At 41.1% G+C, this 26487-nt stretch overlaps 1 protein-coding gene across 2 annotated transcripts in view; it reads left to right on the top strand.

Moving 5' to 3' along the window:
* The first annotated feature begins 745 nt into the window (after nt 1-745).
* Nucleotides 746-26487, top strand: part of Elavl4 (ELAV like RNA binding protein 4) — a 143689-nt gene continuing 117947 nt past the window's right edge. For both annotated transcript variants that reach the window (XM_063288154.1, XM_006238593.5), the window contains exon 1: nt 746-870. In XM_063288154.1, the coding sequence (XP_063144224.1) occupies nt 853-870 (18 nt within the window). In that variant the 5' untranslated portion in view covers nt 746-852. The remainder of the gene's footprint in view (nt 871-26487) is intronic.

The raw sequence follows: 26487 nt of genomic DNA, 5'->3' as shown, positions 1-26487 counted from the left end.
TCTAACATCACACTAAGCCTACTGTATCCCAACTATTCTTTCTCACATGTACCATTACTTGTTGTTTTTGCATTTTAATTTGTGTGTGATTAAGAATTGGTGTTTGGGTTTTTTGTTTTGGTTTGTTTCCTGTATTTTTCTTCAGGAAATAGTGAACATCCTCAATAATCCAAGAGTGAGTATCTGGATCCTGGGAATGATAATTTTAAAGTAATCAAGAAGGGTCAAAGAAGCCCCTTTCACAAATTTGACATCCATCTTCTTCTCACTTATCACAGGGGTAGTAATACTGGATTATTCAAATCTCTCAAATGGTCTAGGAGGCCACAGAATAACTGACGGTTGCTAGCAAACATCTTTACTTGGAATCACAGAGCACAAAAGTATTGGTCATTTTATTTATATGTGTGGGTGGTGGTGGTGGTGTTACTGATGTCAGTCATTCCCATTCCTCACTTTACTTGGACAGACAGTATCTTAACACAGCACACAGCCTAACATAGCTTGAAGCATCTGTCAGTCTTGCCAAAGTTGTGCTGTTATACTTGAACCGTGAAAAAAAGTATCAAGCTTAAAACTCAAGAACAGCATAAGTCGCAGTTTTGAAAAATTGTTCCTTTAGCTTTCTAAGCACAAGTACCCTTCAAGCCCAACCCCTTGAAGGGAACCTGGGTCTCGGGATGGGTCCTCCGCCTCCGCGTCCAGCGCCCCCTAGAGGCGGCGGTGGGGATGGCATAGCGGGCGACAAGTGTGCAGCGCGGGACCCAGAGTGAAGCGACTCCGCTGGCGTCCTCGAGCCCGTCGCGCCCGCCCGGGCCTCCACCGCCGCCCCCGGACCCCGCCTCCGCGAAGATGCGGCTCCAGAACCAGGTAGCGGAGCCTGAGCGCCCGCAGCGCGCCCCCCAATGCCCCGCCCACCCGCCGTCACCAGCGCCGGCACCCGCCGGCCACGTGGTCGCCACCGGCCTGTGGACCATGCGTCCCTGTCCGGCACTCAGGGGTCGGGATTGAGCTTCCAAGTCCCCTCTGAGGGGCTCCGAGCCACTCTCCCGCTGTCCCCCGCGACTTCCACCGGGGAGAACCACTGAAATTTGAATGGGTGCCTCTTCTCCCCTGATCCCTAGTTAGGCGGCCGGGCGACGACTCGCGCCACTCCCCCGCCTCTGGGTGGCTTTGCTGAACTGATGGCGCCGAAAAGTCCGGCCCCAAGGTGCAGGGCGCTCGAGCGCCGGTTCTCAGGGGGCCCTCAGCCTTTGTGACTCTTGTTAATTGTCGCGCAGGGAAGAGTGCCCTTCCCGATTGCAGAGCCGGGATTTATGTTTCTAGATAAAACGGAGTCTGATGTTCTAAGCAGTGCTCCGTTTAAGGAGTCTCAGGTGTTGGGTAGGGTATCCCTGTGTTGTAATTGTCTTTCTTTGGGCCGGAGGTCGTCAGACATTTAAGATTTAGTAAACGCAGGCTCTGAAGCCTTGAACCTGTTAAAGCCACACAGCTTCCCCTCCCCCAACGTATATTCAGAGACTTGGGAAGGCCACGGGGAAAGCGGGGGCAAGAGGGGAACTTCTAGAAAACAGCTCCAGGTCCAGGGGGGAAATGAATCATATTGATTCCCAAGCTGTTAGCAGATACTGCTCATGGGCAATAATTCTCATAAAATCTTCCCTCTGAGGAATTAAATGCCCGCCCCCACAATGGTTTGTCAAGAGCAGGTTGGGTTCCTGGAAGCCCTGGAGTTCCTTACCCTAGCTGCCTTGTTTTTTGTAGAGCATTGCCCTCGCGTTACCCTCCTGCATTCGTCTGCCTGGTTTTTTATATTTTATAATACTTGCAAATTGACGCTGAACAAGCTTTAACCTCAGTCATTTCAGAATAAGTTTGATGTTTTAGGTGAGATGTGAATGGAGCTCCATTCATGAGGAAGTAGTCTGTGTGAAGTGTTTTGTAAATGTGAGTGGGTTGAATTTAAAACACTGAATAAAATTAATGTAACGGGGAATCAAAAGGTTCAATCCAGATGTTTCCTTCCCTGCTTCCTTAACAAAATGGCAATACAAAATTCGCAGCGCCTTACCTGGTGGCTCTCTGGCAGGGTGGCCTGTGACACCGGATGAACTCCTACACAGTTTTCAAAGCACTTAACCAAATCCCTTGGGGCTGAGAAGGTTGTGACCCACCTCTCTCTAGAGGATTTTCCCCCATTTCCTAACTACTCAAGACACATACCAAGGATTTACATGCAGGCTTTCATTTAAAGAACTCCTAAGTAATCCTCTTTAGTTACCTTTTGTATTAGCAGGGAAACCTCTGCTTGCTTGTTAAAATAAGGTACTCTGGTGTGGATTTTAGTCAAGGTGGGGTTATGGGTTAGACAGGTTGGCCTTTAATTCCCCTATTTAGTGTGTGTTTGAGGTTAACAGAGATTCCTTAGGGGTGTGTGTGTGTGTGTGTGTGTGTGTGTGTGTGTGTGTGTGTGTGTTGTGTTTGCAGTGCTGAGGTCTAAAGCTACGACACCACTCAGTGTTAAACAAGCACCCCACTAACCACTCAACTACATTCACCTCCAGCCCTCTATATGGTTTGTTCGTTGGATTGTTTCATTTTGAGACCAGTGTCCTCACCCAGCCTGACTCACAATCCTGTTTGTAATCTCTAGATTACAAGCACCAGGACTGCTTCCTAACATTTATAAATAGGCTATATAGGCTATACACTTGAATAAGGGATTCTGACTCATATTCTTGGTTCAGGTCTGATATCATCTGTCGCTCAGTGGTTATGTGACTTTGCATAATTAATATACCCCTCCCATAACCGATTCATAGCCTGGAATACATACAAGGTTGGGTAAAACACAAATCTTGCAAAGTTGATGTGAGAATTAAATGAAACACCATACACGTGCGCAGCCGCCATCTGGAAACTAATCATTCCTACAGTGGTCATTATTTGTCCTCAGTGCTACTGTCTATTTAAACATAGCTATCCACTACAGAGGCTGAGAGTTCAAGACCAGCCTTAGCTGTATAGCTACACCCTGTCTCAGATGAATGAATGAATGTCCATATAGTCACACGTATGTACATGTCTAGTTCAGGAGAATTAAATTGGAAGTACAAAGGAAACCACTGAAGTGATTGAAAAATGCGCCACCTTGACTGGAGTGACGGATACAATGGTGTACCTTTGTCAAAGCTTATCAGATTTAGAATTAAAAGCTGTGGATTTGATTGTATCTCAAAAAACACAATTAAAAAATAAATTGCCTCCAGATAAGTTTGGGAGACACTTCTGTACAAGTTCATGATTAACTCCCAGAGGTTCCTCCCCATTAAGGCTTTTCCTTCTGAATTTGTCTGGAGTTGTAGAGAGAAGAGCTTTAATGTTTCCGGTGAACATCAAGAGTGATGCTACACGGAAATGAAAGGTCGTTTGCCTTGTAATTTCATTTAATTTGGAGTTTGCATATAATACTTTATGAGGAGCCTTCTTAAAAACCACAGTAAAGTTTTTAAATCTAGCAAACCTTTTTATATAGCATGTATGTCCAGTGAGGAGAGATAGTCCAAAAATCAGGGACTTTGCACCCATCCCCTGTTTTCAGGAAATTCTTTGCTCTATTTACAGCTAAATGGGATATGTTAAAGTGCTTTTACCCCAGAACACAGTAACTGCTGATTCATGCCAGTTACTAAAATTTATACATTTGTATTTTTTCTCCTTAGGAAGATCAGGAATCAATACATACAGATACAATATAAACTTAAATTTCTTAACAGCAGATTGATTTTAGTGTCAGCCCTTCAAAATGTTTTGAAAAGCTTTTGAAGTAGACACCAGCCAAAATTTATCAGTAGAATGTTTGAGGTAAATCTCGTTTATCTAAACATAATCGTCATAAATTTTGAATGTTAACTCTTGGGAAGACAGGCAAAAACTACAGTCTATTTATTTCCCTAGTTTCTCAACCTAGTGCAGAAGTTTTGCTAGAAACTTCATGCAAGGTACATGTCAGGAATTGTAGGAAGTGGGGGTGGTAGGGTAGGGGTGGCTCAGTGGGTCAGTGGTTAGGAACTACACAGTGGAAATAAGGTGCAAACAAATAAGAAATATAACATTTGAGAAATCACTTTACATCTTAGATAGAAGCAATAAATAAAATCACTAAGTACTCAGAAGTTACCAACAATTTTGGTAATTTCTTTTCTATTCTTCAAAAGGGTTTAATTATGATAACAACTACTTAAGGGGGAAATATTGAATAGTAGTGTATTTATAAAAAGTATATGTTTTAAAATGTGAACATTGGTTTATTAAAAAGCAAGCTTCAGTGTCTGGAAATTTGACTCACTGCAGAATCATACCTATCGTATTTTATAACTGAGGCAGTCATGATCATTGATACGTGAGATTTATGATTAGGAACTGAAGTTTTAAGATTGTGCTCATCATTTTATGAATGGACTAAGGTTCCTTGGTGCCATAACAAATACTGTACAATGGGTGGCTTCAATAAGCAATTCATCTCCACATGATTCTCAGTGCCACAAGTTCAAGGTCGTGGTGTTAGCAAAATTTTTAGAGAACTTCTTTCCTAGGACTACGGTTGATCATCTTCTTCGTCTCTCTGTAAGTCTAACTTTTTCCTGTATCTAAGATCCACAGTTTTAAAGAAATATATCTTCTCTGGTTAGGGGCCACGTAATGTTTCATCTTTTTTTTTTTTTTTTTTGGAGCTGGGGAATGAATCCAGGGATATTTCATCTTTTGATCTCTTTAAAGGCTGTGTTATTTCAAAATCTAATCACATTCTAAGTGATTAGAGGTTATATTAATTCTACTTGTGATTTCTGAGGGACACAGTTTCCTATTACACATGATACAAGTATTTACTAAAAAACTACATTGCCTCCTTTGAAATAGTTCAGTATGTAATATACAAAATAGACCACATATTGATTCTAGTTTTGAAGCAGTTCAATTTTGATTTAAATGTTGTAGTTTGTTGCTACGGTGAGAAACTCTAAAACATTTATCCTGTGCCAAAAACCGAACAGCCACAATTGCACATAGGCACACACATACATACATACATACATACATACATAAACACACATACACACACTCACACTCACACTCACTCACACCACACATGCATTTTTATATGGGACACTAATTACAACTGAAACATTGTCCAAACTGAGTTCAGTCTGTGACAAAGTCCACTCTATTTAAAATGTCCTTCATTGACAGAGAAAGATGGCCATACAGTGACTTCATAATCTTTCTGGCCATGTAGTGACAGGTAAAAGGTTAGACTTTCCAGAAAGAAGCATTTCGATAGTTTTTTATCGAGTTGTCAGGGGAGCTCTTAATTTGGCTCTCTATTTCTCTCTACAACAAAATAATACTGTTAATCCTTCGGTGGTTTGATCTTAAAGTTAGAGCCAAGAGTTTATGAACACAGTTTGGCGTACAAGCCACCTTTGTTCACTCAAAGCAGCTTCACAGTGGTTTATGCAGAGGCACCTAAGTTTGAAATCCATCTTTAGTCAACATGTTTATGCATCAGAGCATAGTGTTTTGCTTAAGAAAAATGTAGAGGAACTGTAAACTTCTGTTGCTTTGACAGAGTGGTCCACAAATACATTTATGTATGTTATGGCCAGTTTGAGTTCATTGGCACAGACTCTGAACCACTGTCAAAGTGGCTTGTGTTGACACTGCAGCTGCTGCATAGTACTTAGCTGCTGGAGGAATCCTTACGTTTTACTAGGGTAATGATAGAGTTCACAACTATCCAAAACTATGTTCATTGCAAGCCCTTATTAATTTTTAAACAAAGTTTAGATAGGTAAGATAGATAGATGATTGATTGATAGATGATAGATAGATAGATAGATAGATAGATAGATAGATAGATAGATAATAGAGAGAGAGGCAGATAGATAGGTAGATAGGTAGATAGATGATAGTGTGTGTGTGCATGCGCGCGCGCGCGCGTGTGTGTGTGTGTGTGTGTGTGTGTGTGTGTGTGTGTGTGTGTGTGTGTGTGTTGCCTACATGTTTATCTCTGTGCAATACTTGGATGACTGGACCTTAAGAGTCCAGGAGATGGTGTCAGCTCCTCTGAAACCGGAATTACAGAGAGTTGTAGGCTGCCAGGTGAGCGCAGGGACTTCGACCCTTGTGCTCTGGAAAAGCAGCAAATACTCTTAATTTCTGAGCCATCTTTCCAGTTCCAGTTGCAAACTCTTATCATCTACAGTACTAATTTATGCTTAATCTCGTGTTTCCTTCAATAGAACAGTGGTGCTTTTACATGCATTAAAAAATATGGATTAATCTTCACATGGGGTCTCACCTATAAGTAACAGTTAGGAACAAATTAAAGTTTAAATGAGGCTACGAGATTTAAAGTATAACATCAAAATAAATTTTCTTTTACAGTCTTTGAAATTTATATTGACAAAAACTTGCTAAAGTCCTTGAGCCTTCTGAAGCCATTTTATATAACTGACTATGGATTGATTGAACCAACTGAGGATTTACTGATTGCCCAGTGTGGGTCAGGCCTGGCTGAAGGGGCTTACCCAAAACTCAACTATCCCTGTGGGCTAGAGGGGAAAGGAAGCTATGCCTTAAAAACAACTATGATAATGAAGTACAGTGCATAGCATGTTAGAAAGTTACAAATGCAATGGAGGAAAAAGGTAGACTAGGACAAGAGGGTTAGGGACTCAAACGGGTGCAATCCTGAACAGATTAGACCTCATTGGGACAGTGACATTTAAGCAAATTTGATGAGACTGAGAGACATACTCATGTGGCTGAAACGTAAGCAGAGGGAATATCCAAGGCTAACACTTTTAGACAGCAGTGGTTCCGGGAACAGCAAGGCAATCAGTGTGGTTAAAGGGAGGGAGCAAGAGAATATACGATTTCAATGTGATTTTAGGGCCTGTGTGCTGAGAAAAGATTTCCCAAAAGTATTGTCTACCGATAACTAGATATTTAGCTTACATGCTAAGAACATAATGTTTCTCTGTCAATGATTGTAAAAAGTTTTTTTGCAAGTAAATGGTGTTTATAGGAAAAGCTGGTTCTAGATCACAAAAGAAAGAAGCCTCTGGTTCCTGCCTGGCCTCGGTTACTTCTGCCACATTAGGGGAACCACTTTTTCACTTAGACTCAAACTGTTTGGTACTGGAGAGTTTCCTTTTCTGTTTTACTACTTTCCTTAGATTTTAGTTTTTGACCAGAAAGAAAAATAATTTTAAAAAAAGCACTTATTCCTAAAGTCTGACATCTGTCAACCTTAAGAGTCTTGTATTGTTACTTGTTGCTTCTTATAGATCTCATGATTTTAAAAAAAAATTACAATGTACTTTTACATGTATTTTGTTTGAGCCTCTTAACAAATCCATGTGAGAGAAAGGTGGGAAGTCACTCTGTTTCCATTTGCTGACAAGACCTTGTCTCAATATACTTTTTATCATAGACCTTCCTAGACTGCCACTGAGCTCTTGTGTTCTCTTGCTTCTAGAAAGATCCACCTATCCGCTGTTGCGAGTGTATGAAATATAAGAAAGATGTTTGTTGAAAGAGGTAGGGTGAGCCCCCTGCCTGTCTGGCTTCTGGCTTGGTTAATAGGTTGTGTGGAGCCACACACCCTGTCCAATCTACAGCTACGACCTCTTCTCTTTGGAGTTGCTCAAGGTCTAGGGCTAGTATTGTCTCCCTGTTGCCAGCCCCAATGCCCTTATTCATGATTTTTCTTCGCTAAATCTTATTCATAGATGCTTTGGGAACGTGCCTCAGTTTATTGTTGGAATCCTAATACATAGATTCTTAAAAATGATGATCTAGAGAAGTTCGGTGATTTGCCCAAGCATTGACGTGTGGTAAATGACAGGATAAGAGCTTTAGTCCTGTTTTTGTGACAAATGGTTATAATCAATTTTGAATATTCCACCAAGAAACCTGAACCAACTGGTAGATACTATTGGAAAAAACAAAAAACAAAACAAAAAACAAAAATCAAAACCTTGCTACCTTGGTCTCAAAAGTATGTTATTTTATATCCTATATAAAAGCATGTTACATTAAATTATTATTTATATGTAGTTTTAGTTATGGAAGCCCCTTTTGTAAAGAGTAGGCCTCTTTATCAATGTACTTTACCACATCACCCCAAATGAAACATGCCATCTCTCCAAAAGGGAAGCAGAGGAGCAAACTTAGGACTCATTTAGACCTCTGCTTTGAGTTAGTCACGGGGTAGTAGGTACACCGAATAGTAGGCGATCTTTGCATTTCCTTTTTAAAGTTCCACTGCTATCCCACCACAAAATCCTCTTTACCCTGTTCTACTTTCAAGTCCCTTTCCTTCTCTTTGATCACAAATAGTAAATGCTATCCCTAAAACACAGATCTGACCTCTTTATTTCTCTGGACCACACACTATCCACAGCATGATGCCCAAGCTTATTGATTCGCCTTTCTTCATCCCTCTTTGCCCTCAAATTAACCTCATGTCTCTTTCTTTCATCCACATCCATTCCAATGTTATTTGCAGTTTACAAAGCATTCTTTATATCTATTTTGTCCTTTTAAACGTACCACTTTTCTACCTATAGTATCTTCCCTTGCTTAGCCTGGCCATCTGTTAAAAAAAAAAAAAAAACTACTTATCTACAGTGGTTCTGTTGAAAATACCACATGAACCCTTTGGGGCCCCTTAGGCAGAGTTGACAGAGATGGAGAAAGCCACTCAGCTCCATGAGGACAGACACTAGCCCTTCTTTGTCATTGTATTCCCTGGAGTGCGAGGCCCCCTGTCCTCTACTAGGTCCTGGACTCTGTAGTTAGTGGATAGTTAATAGATTATTTATTGAGCAAAGGTATCAGTATGAGTTGATCAAAGTCTAAACAAGAGGTCTTAAAGTTGTTTTTACTAATTTTAATTAAAATCAAAGAAGACATTTTTAAATTTAATAATTCTGAGGGTCATCGGCTAGCATGTGTTTTCTTAAGGAGTCTATGCCGGGGAGGCACGTGTTTCTTACTGAAGAGCAGACTAGTACCCTGCAGCTCTGGTCTCTTTTCTACCCTGTAGTCTCTGTGTTTTCTTGCTCTGCTGCTATTGTAGAAGGGATTTTTATTTCTTCTTAAAATTGACCTCCCCTTTACCTCCATGTGTCTGATGATAATATTCCATCAGGTCTCAAGGTATTAGTTTTTAAAAGATCACCTGGAAAGCAGCTATTTTGAGGGTCTTAATTGGGTCATTGTAATTCACATTCTGTAAATGCCTGGTTCACAACTCTATTAACAAAAGTCATACTTTCAAGTTTGTGTCCTAGGAAGAGTTTCTGTATCTCATCAGATGAGGACATGACAGGAACATGAACCACAACCACAATAATGCCTATCTTAGGGTTTCTGTTGTTATAATAAAATACCATGACCAAAACCAGCTTGGGGAAGAAAGGGTTTATTTGACTTACATACCTTGAGTCACACTGAGAGAAGTTCATTGAGAGAAGCCAAGGTTGGAACTCAAGGAAAGCACCTGGAGGCAGGAGTTGAAGTTAAATCCAAAGGGGGGCTGCTTATTGTTTTGCTTCCTTTAACATGCTCGGTTTACCTTCTTATATACCCCAAGACCACCTGCCCAGGAGTGGCACCACCTCCAGTGTGCTTGGGCCCTTATTAATTAAGAAAATACCCCACCCCACCCCAACACACACACACACACACACACACACACACACACACACACACACACACACACACACCTGCCTATGGGCCAATCTTACAGGCATTTTCTCAGTTAAGATTCCCTCTTCCAAAGGATGTCTAGGTTTGCATCAAGTTACCATAAAGACAAAAATGACAACAGCAACAACAACGACGACGATGACGACGACGACGAAAGAGAAGCAAATGGCTCACTGCCTTATCATTTGGGTATGTTTACTATGTTGTTTAAGGGCATGTGACAAGAACAGAAGTTAAGAAACCTATGAATATGTGGAACATTCTTAGCTATTGAATCAGCTCTCTCACCTTCGTAGATATGATTTATTTCTTAGTGGTATGGCGACACAGAGGTATCATACTGTAATCAACTTAGAGAGAGTAGGACCAACACAGCTTACCAAATTGAAGTCAGCTTAATTTTCTTTGTTAATGTTTGAAGTGGAAGAATCAGGGGTTGCGAAGGGAGAGAATTCGGAGTAAAGAAAGTAAGTGATGTGTCCCCTAATCACAGAGCGGTGTTAATTAAATAAGAGTCACAGTGCCCCACAGTCTGCTTCCGTGGCTAATTCTGCTCAGTGGACAGCGTGCTCTAATTTGTAAGCCTGAGAACAAGCTTAATAAATTTGCCAACCAAATTGAGATAAGCAGCGTGTGAGCCCTGCCATCATCAGCACAGGACCAGACAGTACTGAGCTGATATGCAGCAGAGATAAGGCGGAGACAGAACATAGAAGAAGAAAAAAGACAGAACACTGAAACTGGAGAAACGCGTGGAGCAGCAACTTTGTTACCTTTCATTTGTGTATCACCTTTCCATTTCCTTTGTTAAAATTTTCCTCATAGGAGGGTGTTATAAAAGAAGCATAAAAATGGGCGAATTTTTTTAAAAAAGTAAACACGAAACTCTGAATTAATAATAATTCTGAGTCAATTCCTTTATCGCCATGTTCTTGTCTCGGAGTTCAATATCCTGGCTAATCTCACCACCGTTCCCCAGCCCTAGGCAGAAGAATCTTGAAGAATTACCCTAGATCCAATCTTCTGCTTTCCCATCTGCAGTTCAATTTTGGGTTCATATAGCCAATCCTATTCCTGTAGTTATTGGTCTTGCCCTTGTGAAACCTACATTTTCTTATGCATCACATTTCTCTGATTCTCAGATAACATTTATGAAATGTATATGTGTTTTTCAGCCATCACTAGGAAAACCAACTGAAGGAAAATTTAGGAATAAGTTGTGCTTATATGTATGAACACAGAAAGTATTGCTCCAGCTGCCATGTTAATTGAGTTATTTGTATTTGAAAGGCTCATATGCAACTGAATTTTAGTTTAAATTTCTATCTCTGCTTGTTGTTTTTAAAAAATAGCCGAAGGCGGCATTAGAAAATATTCAATGCAATCAATCATAGGGAAACACAAATCAACGCTATAGTGATATATAACTTCATAACCACCAGCAGGGCTGTGATAATTTTTAAAGCTAAACAAATGAAAACAAGTATTGGTAATATGGAAACCCTCATGTGAGAATTGGAATGTAGAGAAATGCAGCCACTTCAGTCAGTTTGTCAGCTCCTCAAAGCATAAATACGTTACTGTCTGATGTTCGTGGTCCTACTCCTAGAGAATGAGCCACAGTTATTTGAGTCATGTTCACACATGCTCACAGCAGCACTACCTGCAAATTAGAAACACCTCAAATGACTATCAACGGATGAATAGATAAACAAAGTGTGGTACGAGCACATAATATAGTATTCCTCGGTGACAAAAGGAATGCAGTTCTGATGTGTTCTATAGCAGGGATGAATGTCCAAGGCATATAAAGTGACAAAAGCTAGTTGGAAAGGGTCACAGATTATGTGTGATCATTTATGAGGCTTCTGGTACCTGGATCAGATAAATCAGACAACCAGAAAGCACATTGGTGTTTGCCATGGGGGAGAAAAGAGAACCAGGAGAAACTGTTTGGTGGATTAGTGGCTTTACTTTGGAATGAAGCAAGTGTTTTGGGACTAGGTAAAGATGTGGCTGTGCAATGACATAAACATGCCAACTGTCACTGAACTGTTCACTTTGAAATGGTTAATTTTATGTAATTTAAATTTCACCTCAAGTTTTAAAAGCATACACTGTATCAGTTAAAAAAAATAGAACACGTTTTCAAATCTCTTTATGTAGATCCTAGAATTTTGTCATTCTGAGATTTTGGTCTGCCCTTTTCACGTGTCACCAAAGAATGTCTTTCAGTCACCTGACCTACTTCAAAAACTTGACTTACAATAGAAAACTGCCCTGCTTTCTCACACTATGTAATTACGAGGAGCAGGTGTGACCGTGTGTCCTGCTCAGGAATCTTGGACGGTGTTGCCCTTTACAACTAAGTCATGAGGTGCATGTGGGGAGATTCAGGATCAAGATCTAGAGCTAAGGCTACAGACTTTGTAAAGCAGAAGCTCCCACTATTAACCATGTGGAGGCTGGTCTGCTTGGTTAGTATGTGCAGCCTTCCACTGAGAATGTACAAGATGGGGTCCTGATTCCTGCACCGCCACCTTCTGACCTCACCTGCCAGAGCGCTCCCTTGCAAACGCACTGTCATTTGCTCCGTCTCAAGGAGTCTGCAGAATTCCTTTGGCACAGTGAATGCCTCTCACTAAGCTTTGTGAGTCAAGAGCTCATCTTCCTCATCCACGTTCTATCTTATGGGGAATGACTACACCGAGCTCTCGCGGAGACTCAACTGTCTTAGGGCACACAGACAGGATTTGCACCCCTCATTCCAGGTAACATTTCCTGCTTATCTTGATGGAGAGGGGAAATATAAATATGTTTGATGGCCAGCAGAAAATAACACTATGAATTAAAATGTTCACCCGGTACAGATGAAACTTCACTCTCTCCCCTGGTATCTCTTGAAATCGTGATATCAGCCCTCAAACAAAAAGGCCAAGTGCAGCAGGATATGTAGACTGCTTGGAGCAGAGTCCATGGGATGCCCTGCCTCAGTCTAAGTGACTGAACGTGCTGGAGGAGAATCATAGTTTGGTTTTATTCTTAAAGTTATATACAACTTTATGTTTCAAAATTTGAGTTTTAGCCAAACTTGAATTGTGATCATTCCTTTTTAAATTTTTTTAGCTTGAGCATCTTCAGCAGCATCTGGACTGCTCCATTCTGGGCAGGCTGCATTTATTGGGCAGCCATAACCAATGACTGAGCAGGGTTTGGGTGTGATATACTCTGTCCTAGTCGTTTCTACCTCATACAGAGACTTTTCTCATGAAAAACTCTCCACATGGTTGCCCATGTCTTCATATGGTCTGTGTTGTTGCCTGAGACTACTCCTCTCCATTTCCATCCCTACTTCCTTGTATTTTCTCAATAAAATAATAAATCTCTTTTACTGCTAACTGTCCCAGGGTCTATTTCTGGGAAGATTCAATCGACAAAGGTAAAGACCATTTGTAAATGTTGAGACCAAGACTACAAATGCAGAGCCCTCGTAGCCAAATCAGATTCAGTACTCTTCATATGTTCTTAACTATAATGGTATGTTACCTCCTTGTTCTGAAACTCTAGTTCATCCAATTATGCATCCCTTCTATTCTAGGAACTCTGCTCGAATACATATAATGATATATAGCTTCTGATCTCAAAGATCCCAGGCTGGAGAAGCCAGGCAGAATAAAGAGGCAGTTTCAATTGTGCTCTAAGCAACGTGAGGAGGATGTCCTGAAAGCCTAGAGGAGAGGACCTAATTTGAGCAATTTCTCATTTCCTCCATTCCTTTCCCCCACCCGCAGTGATTTTATCACACCCATCTGAGCTGCCTGTTATAGCCTATAGCCTCTTAAAAAGTTAGCTGGGCACGACTGCTCTGTATTTTCACAGGAGCCTTTGGATTTATCATAGCACACCACCTTAGTGGATGTCTGTCCACCCATCCCTTGGCTATCTGTGAGCCTAGTGCCTGTTACATGCTGACTAACTGAAGGAGCCTAGGAAGTGTGTTTTCTTTTAATATGTGAAGAGAAACCATTTACTTAATCAGTCTACTCATATACTAACTTACAAGTCTCCAAAGTCTGAACAGAAAAGAGCTTTGAAAGTAAATGTGCAGAATGGGGGTGATGAGGGCAGATAGCTTTTACCTTCCTCTTAATAACTATCCTCTTATTTCCCACTATCATTAGCAGACTTGGTTTCAGGGATGTTTTCCTGCCCCTTTTAAAAAAATACACACACACACACACACACACACACATACACACACACACACGCACAAATATGCCTGCTTATTAAGTCTACTGACATATTTATGGGGTGCCTTCTGTGTACAAAGCACAGTGCTGAGTAGTATTCAAGTAATGGTGTAAAAAGGTATAGCATCTTTAGTAAGGTATAGCATCTTTCATTCTAGCAGAATTATTGCATCTTAAACAGGTGCATCCTGAATGTCCTCTTGCATCCAGATCCAGCCTCTTCATGTGGCTGTCATTAACTCCAGTACATGTGTGTTCCTATGTACCAAATGGCATGCTCTCAGTTTTGCTCCTTCCCGAGGTTTCCTTGGGTATCCTCAAAGGCTTTTATTGTTCTTGAAACAAAACATATTATTAGTATTTGTAAATAGTATTACTATTATTAGTACGTGGCCTTGTACTTAATAATTTTTGCATTTCTTTCCCTTTACTGTATCCCCCCAACCCTTGCCTGCAGTTCTGTTTGTGTCTTTAAAACTACATGTTACACACCTTTCCGTTGTGTTGGAAATACCCTGAAGACATGACCTGGTAGTTTGTTAAATGTCCTCTGCCTACTACCTTCAAATCTTTGTATCGATAGCAGCATCTGCACTGAAGTCTCTCTGCCTAGCTATCCTCTTAACAAAAGCATTGATTCTTTTCCACTCCTACAACTTGGGGTTTGTTGACATCTTGTCTACCTCCTGATTTCAGAGGTTTTCTTCTTCAAAGTCATTAGTGAGACTTGGTTTTATGCATCTTTCTCGAGGATCCCATAGTATTGTGACTTGAGTCTTAGCGATAGCTATTTTATTCTTCATCACAGAACCTTTCTTTTCTCAGACTTCTCAGAGTAGGTGTCACTTAGAACTGTGTATTGTAACTGGAATAACTGATCCCTTTCAAGTCAGGTCACCAATCCCTTTCCTCAGTTACGGTGACAGTCCCCTTCCCTCCCCCCCTTTCAATTTGAAATGGCTTTTACACTAAAGGGTAAAGAAAAAGTAGAAAGCAGACTAAGTGGGATACACAGACATCAGTACACTACTGACAGAAGTTGAGCGGGCCAGCAGAAAGAACATTCTAAGCAGTGTCACAGAGGTCAGGGGTGACAAGAGTGTATGAGATGGATGTGCCTAGGAGCTGCAGACCCTGCCCGCTGTACTTGTGGGGTGCAGACTTGGGTTGCAAGAGGAGTCCTTGGGAAGTTAGGTTGTGTCACATCGGGGAGATCTTTCCTGAATATTGAAAATAGAAACTAAAACAAAAATGAAGCTGATTAAATTTTTCAAGTGCAATCACACTAATTTTCCTCTGGCCTCCAAGTGCTACGATACCAGTCTCTATTATTTGGTTGACACTCTGCATAGCTTGTGTTCTTCATTTTTTCTTTCTGTGTTTTTTCTTTAGGCTGACCCAAAAAACTGCTGCGAAGTTGTCTATTTTTTTAATTTGTTGGTCTGCATGACCTGGTGGTTGCTTCAAAATTTTAGGATGTAATTTTTAGGTATGTTGGGACTTTCAGATGGATCCCTTTTGCCTATATATAAGGAATTGGCCTTGTCCAAATATACTAGATTTAAATAGTTACTGCATGGATGTCTTTAAGATACAATCACCATGACAACCTATAACAAAATCATATACCTATAACAACAGAGGACCGTTCCCACAGGAACTCTGCTACCCTGTGCGGCCCTCACATTCCTTCCTGTGGAAAGCCTTGCCACACAGATCCAAATCCATGTTTCCCCCTCTGATTCAGGGACGTCACTGCTCACACCATTCGCCTGGCAATTGGTCTTAGCCTCTTGCATTTCCCTTTTGTAATTCAGAGATTTGTGTTGACTAATGGCGGAGATATGCGGAGGATTGTGTTGTTAGTTGGCTTCATCACTGTCAACATCAAGTATGCTTATACCAGCCTAGCTGGTGTATGTCAATCACTTAATGTGGCATCCAGACACAACCAAGGATGGCAGTAAGCTCCAACCTGCTTCTAGTATAACATGGCAAATGTTTGCTAGGAAAGTTTTTTTCTTCTAAGAATGAGTCTAAAATAACATGAGAAGAGATAGTATAGGTTCAAAAAGTCATTTCATCATTGCTAAGTAGTATATACTACATATAAATGTTTAACCGGTTTTTTTTTTTTGGTATGGCTAGGAACACACTAGTTTTGTTTACATCAGTGTCACTACAAACATGAGTCATTTGTGTGTGTGTGTGTGTGTGTGTGTGTGTGTGTGTGTGTGTAATACACATATGTACGTATGAATGATACATTGACACTAAGCTATATAAAATTTTCAGCTCCACTGTAATCTTAGGAGTCTACCATCCTAAATATGGCCCATCATTGATGACAGAGACGTCACCGTGTGGTGCAAGCCTGTGTATTCTTTTCATTTCTGTTTATTTTAGTCCTATATCTGCAATAACTTAAGTCACTTCATGGCAGAGAATTTGGATTTAACTTCTTTGAAACTAAATGGGCCAGTTCCAAACCTAGAGAGAGAAAGGATATTTGTTATATGTTTGTTGACTAGAAGGTTTGATTGGCAAGCAGTCTGCAAGAAGGCATTGGGAACTTCAACATGGGTTGGATGAAAACTCACCCTTACGGAATGTACGGAATGTAAATGAGCAGCTCAGGGTGTATTCTCTAGAGTTATCAGAGCTGATGCTGTAGCACAGAGAAGCTGCTTCCTTACAGGTCGGGTGGGCACAGGTGGGGACACATGGCCTCCCTGGGATTGGTTCTCTTCTGTGAGACACAGGTCATATTCTAACACCCTATTTTAAGTTCCAAACGCTGTACCAATAAATAAAGTCACAGGTGCTCTTATAATTATTCACAGAAATGGTCCTTAAAGTTGGAACAACTGGAAGTGTAGGCAAGGCTAGAAGTATCAATCCTAGAGAAGACTGGAAATGTTCCTTATCTGTTGAATTAAGAAAATGCCTTCTTTCTTAAGCCAACTGCTGTTTCTGGGAAGCTGAAATGCAGGATTTCGATTAGAGCCCTATTATTTGTTAGCTAACACTGGAACAGGTTACTCTAACCTCTGTGCACCCCAGAATGAGGATAAGATGGAGATGATAATATTTACTGCATAAATATTATTGTTAGGGAAGAATGTAAAGGGCTTTTTAGCACAGTTCCAGACTCATGGGTAAGCTCAAGGTAGCCAAGGTGCTGTGTAACTAACCTTCTAGGGTGCAGTTTAAACTGTGTTTCTTACTCCTCCTAAACATGCAAGGCAGCTGAACCATTCACTCATCAGCACTAAGCTCTGGGCATACAGATAACTTTGCTGGTCTTGAATGTTGTCACATGCGTGGGTGTCGCCTACCTGCCTTCCTCCCTCCCTCCCTTCCTTTTCCCCTCCTTCCCTTCCTTCCTTCCCAGTTCAGGGCTTGTTTACAAGGCAGCTTCTGCCCAAGGCTTCAAGAGACAGTGAAAATAAAACAGAACCTTCTCAGTGAGATTTCTACTCCATCCACTGGTCAAAGGACACCACAAGGTCAGTCCCAAAATAGGAATAAAGGAAAAGACCACATCTTTGGGTAGAAAGAAAATGCAGTCATGTTGCAGAGGGGCATGAACACAAGGCGGGATGAAGATCATAGCCAGTCTTACAGCTGCTCTACCTCAACAATCATACATTCCCTCAAGAAATAATAGATATAGAATCATAGAAATATCTGTATCGTTGTCTTCAGGTGACCACCAAGTCCTACAAGATGCTGTGAGTCACTGAGTGCCTTTATAATGTTAGATGCTATCCTAGGCATAATTTTCAGCTTAGGCTGGTTGGAAACCTTTGAGTAAGCCTTCTTTTCTCCTGACTCCTCGAGTGGCATGCTGTTTACTTTTATGCTTTCCTGCTCCACAATATGCAAGAACATTGATATTGCAGTCTAAACTCCCTGAAGTCTTCTACAGCTAACAGTTTCTTGGCCCGATAGTTACCACAGAGCTACTTTGACCTTGATACTCCAGATGTTTAACCAGATGTGTAACTCTTCTTTTAAAAATATAATTTTAAACTTACAGAAATTATAGAATGATCTGATGATCAGCATCCCAGAATCCTACAAAAACACAAGATATGTGGAGTAATCATTTGAATGGTCTGTGTTCTTTAGTCCCTAAAAATTTTAGAGACACTAAAAACCGCCTTGCTATTATTAAGATTCTCATGGAAATGTTCTCTGAACAAAGGCTTTTCTCACTTGCCTTAATTGTGGACTGGTAAGTAGGGTCCTGAATATAAATTGGGCAGTCAGGGAGCTAAGGAGATTTCAGGGTTTTTTTTTTTTTATTTAGGGTTTTAGTGATGCTACTAAATATAGCCTGTCCCATTTTTCCTTTTCCCTCAAACTGTCTCATTGATGTAACATGAAACCAAATAGAACAGTGCCGAACAGCTTGAAAGAGTGAATATCGTGTGTTGAAAAGGAATATCACAGTATCACCTGATAAAAATAGCCTGTACCCACAGCAAGCAGATATTGATGCACTCTGGAAGAGTGTACCATTTTTTTAAAGGTAGTATTCACTCTCTGCTCCTCTTGAAGAAACTGGTAGTTTTTTGCAAAAGCTCTACCAAGTAAGAGATTGATGGCTGGAAAGAAAAACAACCTTTAAGCATGGTGACCAGGTAACTAGTTCTTTTAAAAAAGAAAAGAAAACCAACTGTAGTGTGGCTAAAATGACGCTTTGCTTTTCCGTGTAACTGGTCAAATATGTTCATGGTCTCAAGGATCAAAATAAAGAAGGGATTAAAGAAGACTGAAGAACTGGTAAGGATGAAATTTTAACACTTATTAAATGAGCTTTACCCAAGAGACCACATCACTTATTCATTCAGTAGACATTTACCAAGAAATGTTCCCCCTTAGGTATCCGGAAGACATGAAAAGGAAATGTAGATGAGTCCTCAAAGACTTCCCAACCATACAGCAGACATACTTCTCTGTATCAATGTTACCATGTTGGGAGGAAAAATATGGCCAAAAGGTTACCAAGTGGTATGAAGTTTGTGTTGACAGTCTGGAGATAAGGTTTCTATTCCAGGAAGGAACATAAATAAGCAATCCGGTTATATGAAACAGTGCAGTTTTCCGTCGGTCATCATTAACTGCTGTAGTGAAAGAAGAGGAGGTAAATGGGGATTCAATGGATGAAATTATTTTTGGCGGGCAGTCAGGTAGATATGAAGGTGGTGGGTGAGAAACAAAGGCTATACATTGTTGCTGTATAGTTATAAAAAATAAAAGGCTGTCTTTTCCCCCTACTAGATCCAGCACCACAGTGCCCCAAAATATCTGGTAGATATCTTACCCAGAAACACATCCCATTTCCATGGCTGCCCAATGTCTCTAGCCACCACAAACTCTCTTAAACTTAAATCAGGAAATAACACACAACACAATAACCTCTGATCCAATTGATAGGATATAATTGCCCACCTAAACATACAAGACCCTATACACATCCATCCCTTAAGAATATTCATAACAACCTGTAAATACAGAGTGGAATCTTAACGTCAGCCTCCATGTTCTCGCCACAGCTTCTCCTTCAGTCTCCTCCAGTCTCCTGTCCTTTCCATTCCAGTCTCCTCCTCTTCCCTCAAACTTTTCTCCCACCCATCCTTCCTTCTCATCCAATGACAGGCCTCATTCTATCTTGTGATATCTATCACCTGTATGACAATCCTACAACACATGACTATGTATGTGAAAACAAGCAGGATGTTTAGTGAAAATCCATTTACTCTGAACTGGTTTAAAGATAGGTGAGGGAATAATATGACTGTGGATAGTTGGTAAACTTTGATATTCTTTTCCTATTAAAGATAAGGAGAAAGTTGGAGCAACATGGGAAAATGGCCAGAAGTTTCAAGGCAAAAGTCTAAAAGCCTATGCAGTCTAATAGTACAGTGTGACTGTAATATCATTTAACAAGCATAGTAAACTACCTGGGTAATAATAGTTGTCATCCTTGTCACCTGTCACACTGCCTGAAATATAGTCAGTGATCATGAGTTATTTTCTGAGTTGCATTTCTGAATATCACACATATCCGATTGTGTGAAATCCTTGGATCTTCTTACAAGTATATGGCTGAGATGGCTATGAATTTAAATGGAAATCTACAAGTATTTCCCCTTAAAGGAAATACTCTGTCTTGCCATCCTTGGATGAAATATGTTAATAATAACAACCCTTCTTTCATCTTGTAGGTATTTTCTTTCCCTAGGATCAAATTGGTTTTGTTGGTGATAGAACTGTACCTACTTTTAAAAGGATATATCAATCTAATTTCTATTTATTTCACTCATTCACAATTCTATCTATTTTAGAGTAAGTGATGTATCCGTGAATTCACAGATAGTAATCACAGAACTTGCGCCTCTAAGTCCGTGCTTTGTCCACTACATTTTCCCATCTTCTATGGAACAGGTTTCATTTCGTGCAAGCTTTGTTGACATATCTGAGTCGTATTTCAATTTCTTCAACACCCCTCATTTTACTAGATGAGGCGACTGCCTGGTCTGCATGGTTGGAGACCTAGCTACTGTGATGAGTTATGACCCATCACTTGGTAATGAAGCCCTTCTAGATCTCTCTACCACTGCCCCTCACCGTTGTTCCTATCTCTGATTACTTACAGTGCTGTTTAAACCCTGACTAGTGCTTCTCATGGTTACCTTATTTTCTTATTGCTTTTGGAATAAGTCTTACCATAAATGGGTTGTATATTCTTTTAATCCACAAGTTTAATTGGTATTTTCTCCAACCCTAGATGGGACTGAAAGGGGTTAAAGCGAACGCCTTCAGAGCAATAACCAACCATGTCATAAACCTTCCTTACAGTGCTACCTATAAGCTTCTGAGCCAGAGTTGTAGCTCAGTTAAGAACTTTTTTTTTTTTATTAACTTGAGTATTTCTTATATACATTTCAAGTGTTATTCCCTTTCCCGGTTTCCGGGCAAAATCCCCCTCCCCCCTCCCCTTCCTTATGGGTGTTCCCCTCCCAACCCTCCCCCCATTGCCGCCCTCCCCCCATAGTCTAGTTCACTGGGGGTTCAGTCTTAGCAGGACCCAGGGCTTCCCCTTCCACTGGTGCTCTTACTAGGATATTCATTGCTACCTATGGGGTCAGAGTCCAGGGTCAGTCCATATATAGTCTTTAGGTAGTGGCTTAGTCCCTGGAAGCTCTGGTTGCTTGACATTGTTGTACTTTTGGGGTCTCGAGCCCCTTCAAGCTCTTCCAGTTCTTTCTCTGATTCCTTCAACGGGGGACCTATTCTCAGTTCAGTGATTCCCCTACACCCTTGAGTTTGTTCTTGACATCTCTGTTCACTAGTATTTCTCTGAATACTTGCTTATCTCGCCATCCTTGAGGTGAGGGCTGTAGCTTATCTCTACAGTACTGGCATTAAGAATGGAATAGCTCCATTTTAGGCTAGAGTATATTATATTAAATACTTTATATGAATTCACTTGTTGTGGATCAAGCCTTTAAACACAGGCAGTCTAATTCCACAGCCCACCTTCCTCACCTTGTTACTAGATTGCTTTTGTAACTCTTCCCTAAGTTCAGCAAACTTACAGAGATCATCCTTTACACGTTTTTGGTAAAGGTTGTTTGTGTGACTGCCTCAGCATTTTAAATATTCCCAAGCCCTTGCTGTTTGAGAGTCAGTTATTAATATCAACTATGAAATTCCACAATTCCTTTTTCTTCCTAGGCACATTTGCTAAGTGCAGAATTTTTTTTCTTAGAATGACTAAACACTGAATTTGCAAGGCAATAGGAGTTGTTTTTCTGAGCCTTTTAGCATAGTTAATGATGTTAGACACAGCACGTGCAGGTTCTAAATCATCGTTCCTGGAATGAAGGAGACAGCAGTTCTTGAGCAGTGCCTCTGGGTTTCAGGAGAAGCAATGAAATTACAAAGGCCAGAGAGGGCTGAGGACTGCATTTTCTTCCCCGAATTCTCCTTTGACTTCTACTCATCTACTACTATTTGAGAGTCAATTCTGAACTATGGTAAGAGGCACGTGGACTCCTCTGTAGGACTCCCTTGCCCATCATTTAAATTTTCCTTTTAATTAGCCTGTGCTTTCATTTGGTAGTAAGGCCATGGAGCATGAAAACCCCGCTGTTAAGTGGTGAGGTTTCAGAGGACAGAAAAAGTTATATAACCTTTCAGGCCCTGCTGCCTTTCTCTATAAATACTGCGAACACCATAGGACAGTTAGTGAAGCAGCTAAAGCTTAAATCCCTAACAGGGCTCGCAACATCTGCCATTGTCTGAGCCAGCCTGCTGCTTGCAACTAACATGGGATCACCATCAACTTCTGCTCACCACCTCAACCCAGCTGACCCTCTTGTTCTTCTTGGATGCCCAGCTGAATCCTTGACATCGTCTACTCAACTTGCACCTCCAGGCCCTGGTGTAGGTTTCCTCCTTCACTTGGCTAAGGCATTGGCCTGAAGGGTTCCTGGTATGACTCTTCTCTCACCCCTAGTCTAGACAGTTTCTCTCATTCCCTTATTTGTGTAACTCCCCACCCTTATCCTGCTGCAGTTTCCCTATTCTACTTACTACTATCTTCTACAACTATTTTAGTTCATTATTACTTGTTCATTTTCCTCTCACTTGAAAGCGACGTTCATGGGGGAAGAGACCTCACCTCTCTGGTTTCTTTGCATCCCCAACCCTGCAACAGTGCTTGCGAATGGCACGATCCATTCCACAAAAGATAATAGTGTTCTTTTTTTAATTAATTAATTTATTTGTTTGTTTATTTTTTACAGTCCAGATTTCATTCCCCTCCCGGTCCACCCTCCCAACTGTTCCACATCCCATACCTCCTCCCTGCCCACCCACCCCCTAGACTCCACAAGGATGTCCCCACCCCACCAAACCTCTAAACTTCCTGGGGCTTCCAGTCTCTTGAGGGTTACGTGTATCTTCCCTGACTGAACCCAGACCCAGGAGTCTTATGCTGTCTATGTGTTGGAGGCCTCATCTCAGCTGGAATATGCTGCCTGGTTGGTGATCCGGTGTCTGAGAGATCTCAGGGGTCCAGGTTAATTGTGACTGATGGTCCTCCTACAGGGTGGCCCTCCTCCTTAGCTTCCTTTAGCTTTTCCCTAATTCAACCAGAGGGCTCAGCAGCTTCTGTTCATTGGTCAGGTGCACATATCTCCATCTGACTCTTTCAGCTGCTCGCTGGGTCTTTGGAGGGCAGTCATGATAGGTTCCTTTGTGTGAATGCCCCATAGCCTCAGTAATGGTGACAGATCTTGGAGCCTCCTCTTGAGGTCTCTGAATCTTCTTTTCCTCAAGCTTTTCTCCATTTCCCATCCCTAAATTTCTTTCCGACAAGACGAACTATGGGTCAGAGCTTTGACTGTGGGATAGCGACCCCTCTGCTGGCCCTCAGGGTGGATAGTGTTCTTAATATCATCGTTTTCTCCCTAAGTTACACACCTTATTTTTACCTGTTTAGCCAATGAAAGTTTATCTGATTATGTGGTTATAGAGTCAAATTCGGGTCTACTATGAATACTAGGAATTGTCTATATAGCAATTGTCAGATGCAAGCTTGTTGAGAAAAGTAGCAAAAGTTAACATAGACTGAATCTGAGTCTACCATGTGATCAACAAGAGCTTTGTCTGAAACCTCGTGACCTGTAGAACCAAAGTAGAGAGACAGAGAGTGCCGAATGACCTGTTATTAGTGTGGCTGGTCAAGTTCCTCCTCTGTGCTTCAGCTAGCTTGTTAGCAGAACAAAGTCCATACGTGGAGAAGGGTTATGAGGAAGGAGTTGCTTCACATGTAAGGGTTACTTTGCATCAAGTAGCATTCACATAAATTGATATAAATGCATAGGAAGTGTTTGGCACTAAGTAAACAGTCAACAAATGACACCTATTACTATTTATACTAACACTATTAAATCACTTGAAAATCATTTGAAACACTTGTAAAGATTTGGGTGTCTTTGTGATGTTAATGAATAATTTTTCCTTGTCTTCTGCTCCTTTTTTTGCATTTATAAGCATGAGAAGGCCCTTGAGTATAGTGATTAAGATGCTAGACTCTAGAGTAAGGCAGAAATGAGCTGACACCCTGAAGTGAGTGGATAAATGAATAAGCATGTGGACTAAGGACAAAACCTAATCTTAGCCTAAGCAAGCTTCAGTTTCCTTTTTCCACCTCTGTGGCAGAGAAGACCAGTGGCAAGAGAAAGACCCTGTGGTTTGCACAGGCAAAGACTTCTCTCTTTTTTTGCCATTTTTTTTATTAACTTGAGTATTTCTTATATACATTTTGAGTGTTATTCCCTTTCCCGGTTTCTGGGCAAAAATCCCCCTCCCCCCCTCCCCCCCCTTCCTTATGGGTATTCCCCTACAACCCTCCCCCCATTGCCGCCCTCCCCCCAACAGTCTAGTTCACTGGGAGTTCAGTCTTAGCAGGACCCAGGGCTTCCCCTTCCACTGGTGCTCTTACTAAGATGTTCATTGCTACCGATGTGGTCAGAGTCCAAGGTCAGTCCATGTATAGTCTTTAGGTAGTGGCTTAGTCCCTGGAAGCTCTGGTTGCTTGGCATTGTTGTACATATGGGGTCTCGAGCCCCTTCAAGCTCTTCCAGTTCTTTCTCTGATTCCTTCAACGGGGGTTCTATTCTCAGTTCAGTGGTTTGCTGCTGGCATTCGCCTCTGTATTTGCTGTATTCTGGCTGTGTCTCTCAGGAGCGATCTACATCCGGCTCCTGTCAGTCTGCACTTCTTTGCTTCATCCATCTTGTCTAATTGGGTGGCTGTATATGTATGGGTCACATGTGGGGCAGGCTCTGAATGGGTGTTCCTTCAGTCTCTGTTTTAATCTTTGCCTTTCTCTTCCCTGCCAAGGGTATTCTTGTTCCCCTTTTAAAGAAGGCGTGAAACATTCACATTTTGATCATCCGTCTTGAGTTTCATTTGTTCTAGGCATCTAGGGTAATTCAAGCATTTGGGCTAATAGCCACTTATCAATGAATGCATACCATGTATGTCTTTCTGTGATTGGGTTAGCTCACTCAGAATGATATTTTCCAGTTCCAACCATTTGCCTACGAATTTCATAAAGCCATTATTTTTGATAGCTGAGTAATATTCCATTGTGTAGATGTACCACATTTTCTGTATCCATTCCTCTGTTGAAGGGCATCTGGGTTCTTTACAGCTTCTGGCTATTATAAATAAGGCTGCGATGAACATAGTGGAGCACGTGTCTTTTTTATATGTTGGGGCATCTTTTGGGTATACGCCCAAAAGAGGTATAGCTGGATCCTCAGGCAGTTCAATGTCCAATTTTCTGAGGAACCTCCAGACTGATTTCCAGAATAATTGTACCAGTCTGCAATCCCACCAACAATGGAGGAGTGTTCCTCTTTCTCCGCATCCTCGCCAGCATCTGCTGTCACCTGAGTTTTTGATCGTAGCCATTCTCACTGGTGTGAGGTGAAATCTCAGGGTTGTTTTGATTTGCATTTCCCTTATGACTAAAGATGTTGAACATTTCTTTAGGTGTTTCTCAGCCATTCGGCATTCCTCAGCTGTGAATTCTTTGTTTAGCGCTGAACCCCATTTTTTAATAGGGTTATTTGTCTCCCTGCGGTCTAACTTCTCGAGTTCTTTGTATATTTTGGATATAAGGCCTCTATCTGTTGTAGGATTGGTAAAGATCTTTTCCCAATCTGTTGGTTGCCGTTTTGTCCTAACCACAGTGTCCTTTGCCTTACAGAAGCTTTGCAGTTTTATAAGATCCCATTTGTCAATTCTTGATCTTAGAGCGTAAGCCATTGGTGTTTTGTTCAGGAAATTTTTTCCAGTGCCCATGTGTTCCAGATGCTTCCCTAGTTTTTCTTCTATTAGTTTGAGTGTGTCTGCTTTGATGTGGAGGTCCTTCATCCACTTGGACTTAAGCTTTGTACAGGGTGATAAGCATGGATCGATCTGCATTCTTCTACATACTGACCTCCAGTTGAACCAGCACCATTTGCTGAAATGCTATCTTTTTTCCATTGGATGGTTTTGGCTCCTTTGTCAAAAATCAAGTGACCATAGGTGTGTGGGTTCATTTCTGGGTCTTCAATTCTATTCCATTGGTCTATCTGTCTGTCTCTGTACCAATACCATGCAGTTTTTATCACTATTGCTCTGTAATACTGCTTGAGTTCAGGGATAGTGATTCCCCCTGAAGTCCTTTTATTGTTGAGGATAGTTTTAGCTATCCTGGGTTTTTTGTTATTCCAGATGAATTTGCAAATTGTTCTGTCTAACTCTTAAAGAATTAGATTGGTATTTTGATGGGGATTGCATTGAATCTGTAGATCGCTTTTGGTAAAATGGCCATTTTTACTATATTGATCCTGCCAATCCATGAGCATGGGAGATCTTT

The sequence above is a fragment of the Rattus norvegicus genome, chromosome 5, assembly GCF_036323735.1.
Source record: "Rattus norvegicus strain BN/NHsdMcwi chromosome 5, GRCr8, whole genome shotgun sequence".
Classification (NCBI taxonomy): domain Eukaryota; kingdom Metazoa; phylum Chordata; class Mammalia; order Rodentia; family Muridae; genus Rattus; species Rattus norvegicus.
The sequence above is the reverse complement of the archived record's forward strand: the minus strand, read 5'-3'. Positions and strand labels throughout refer to the sequence as shown.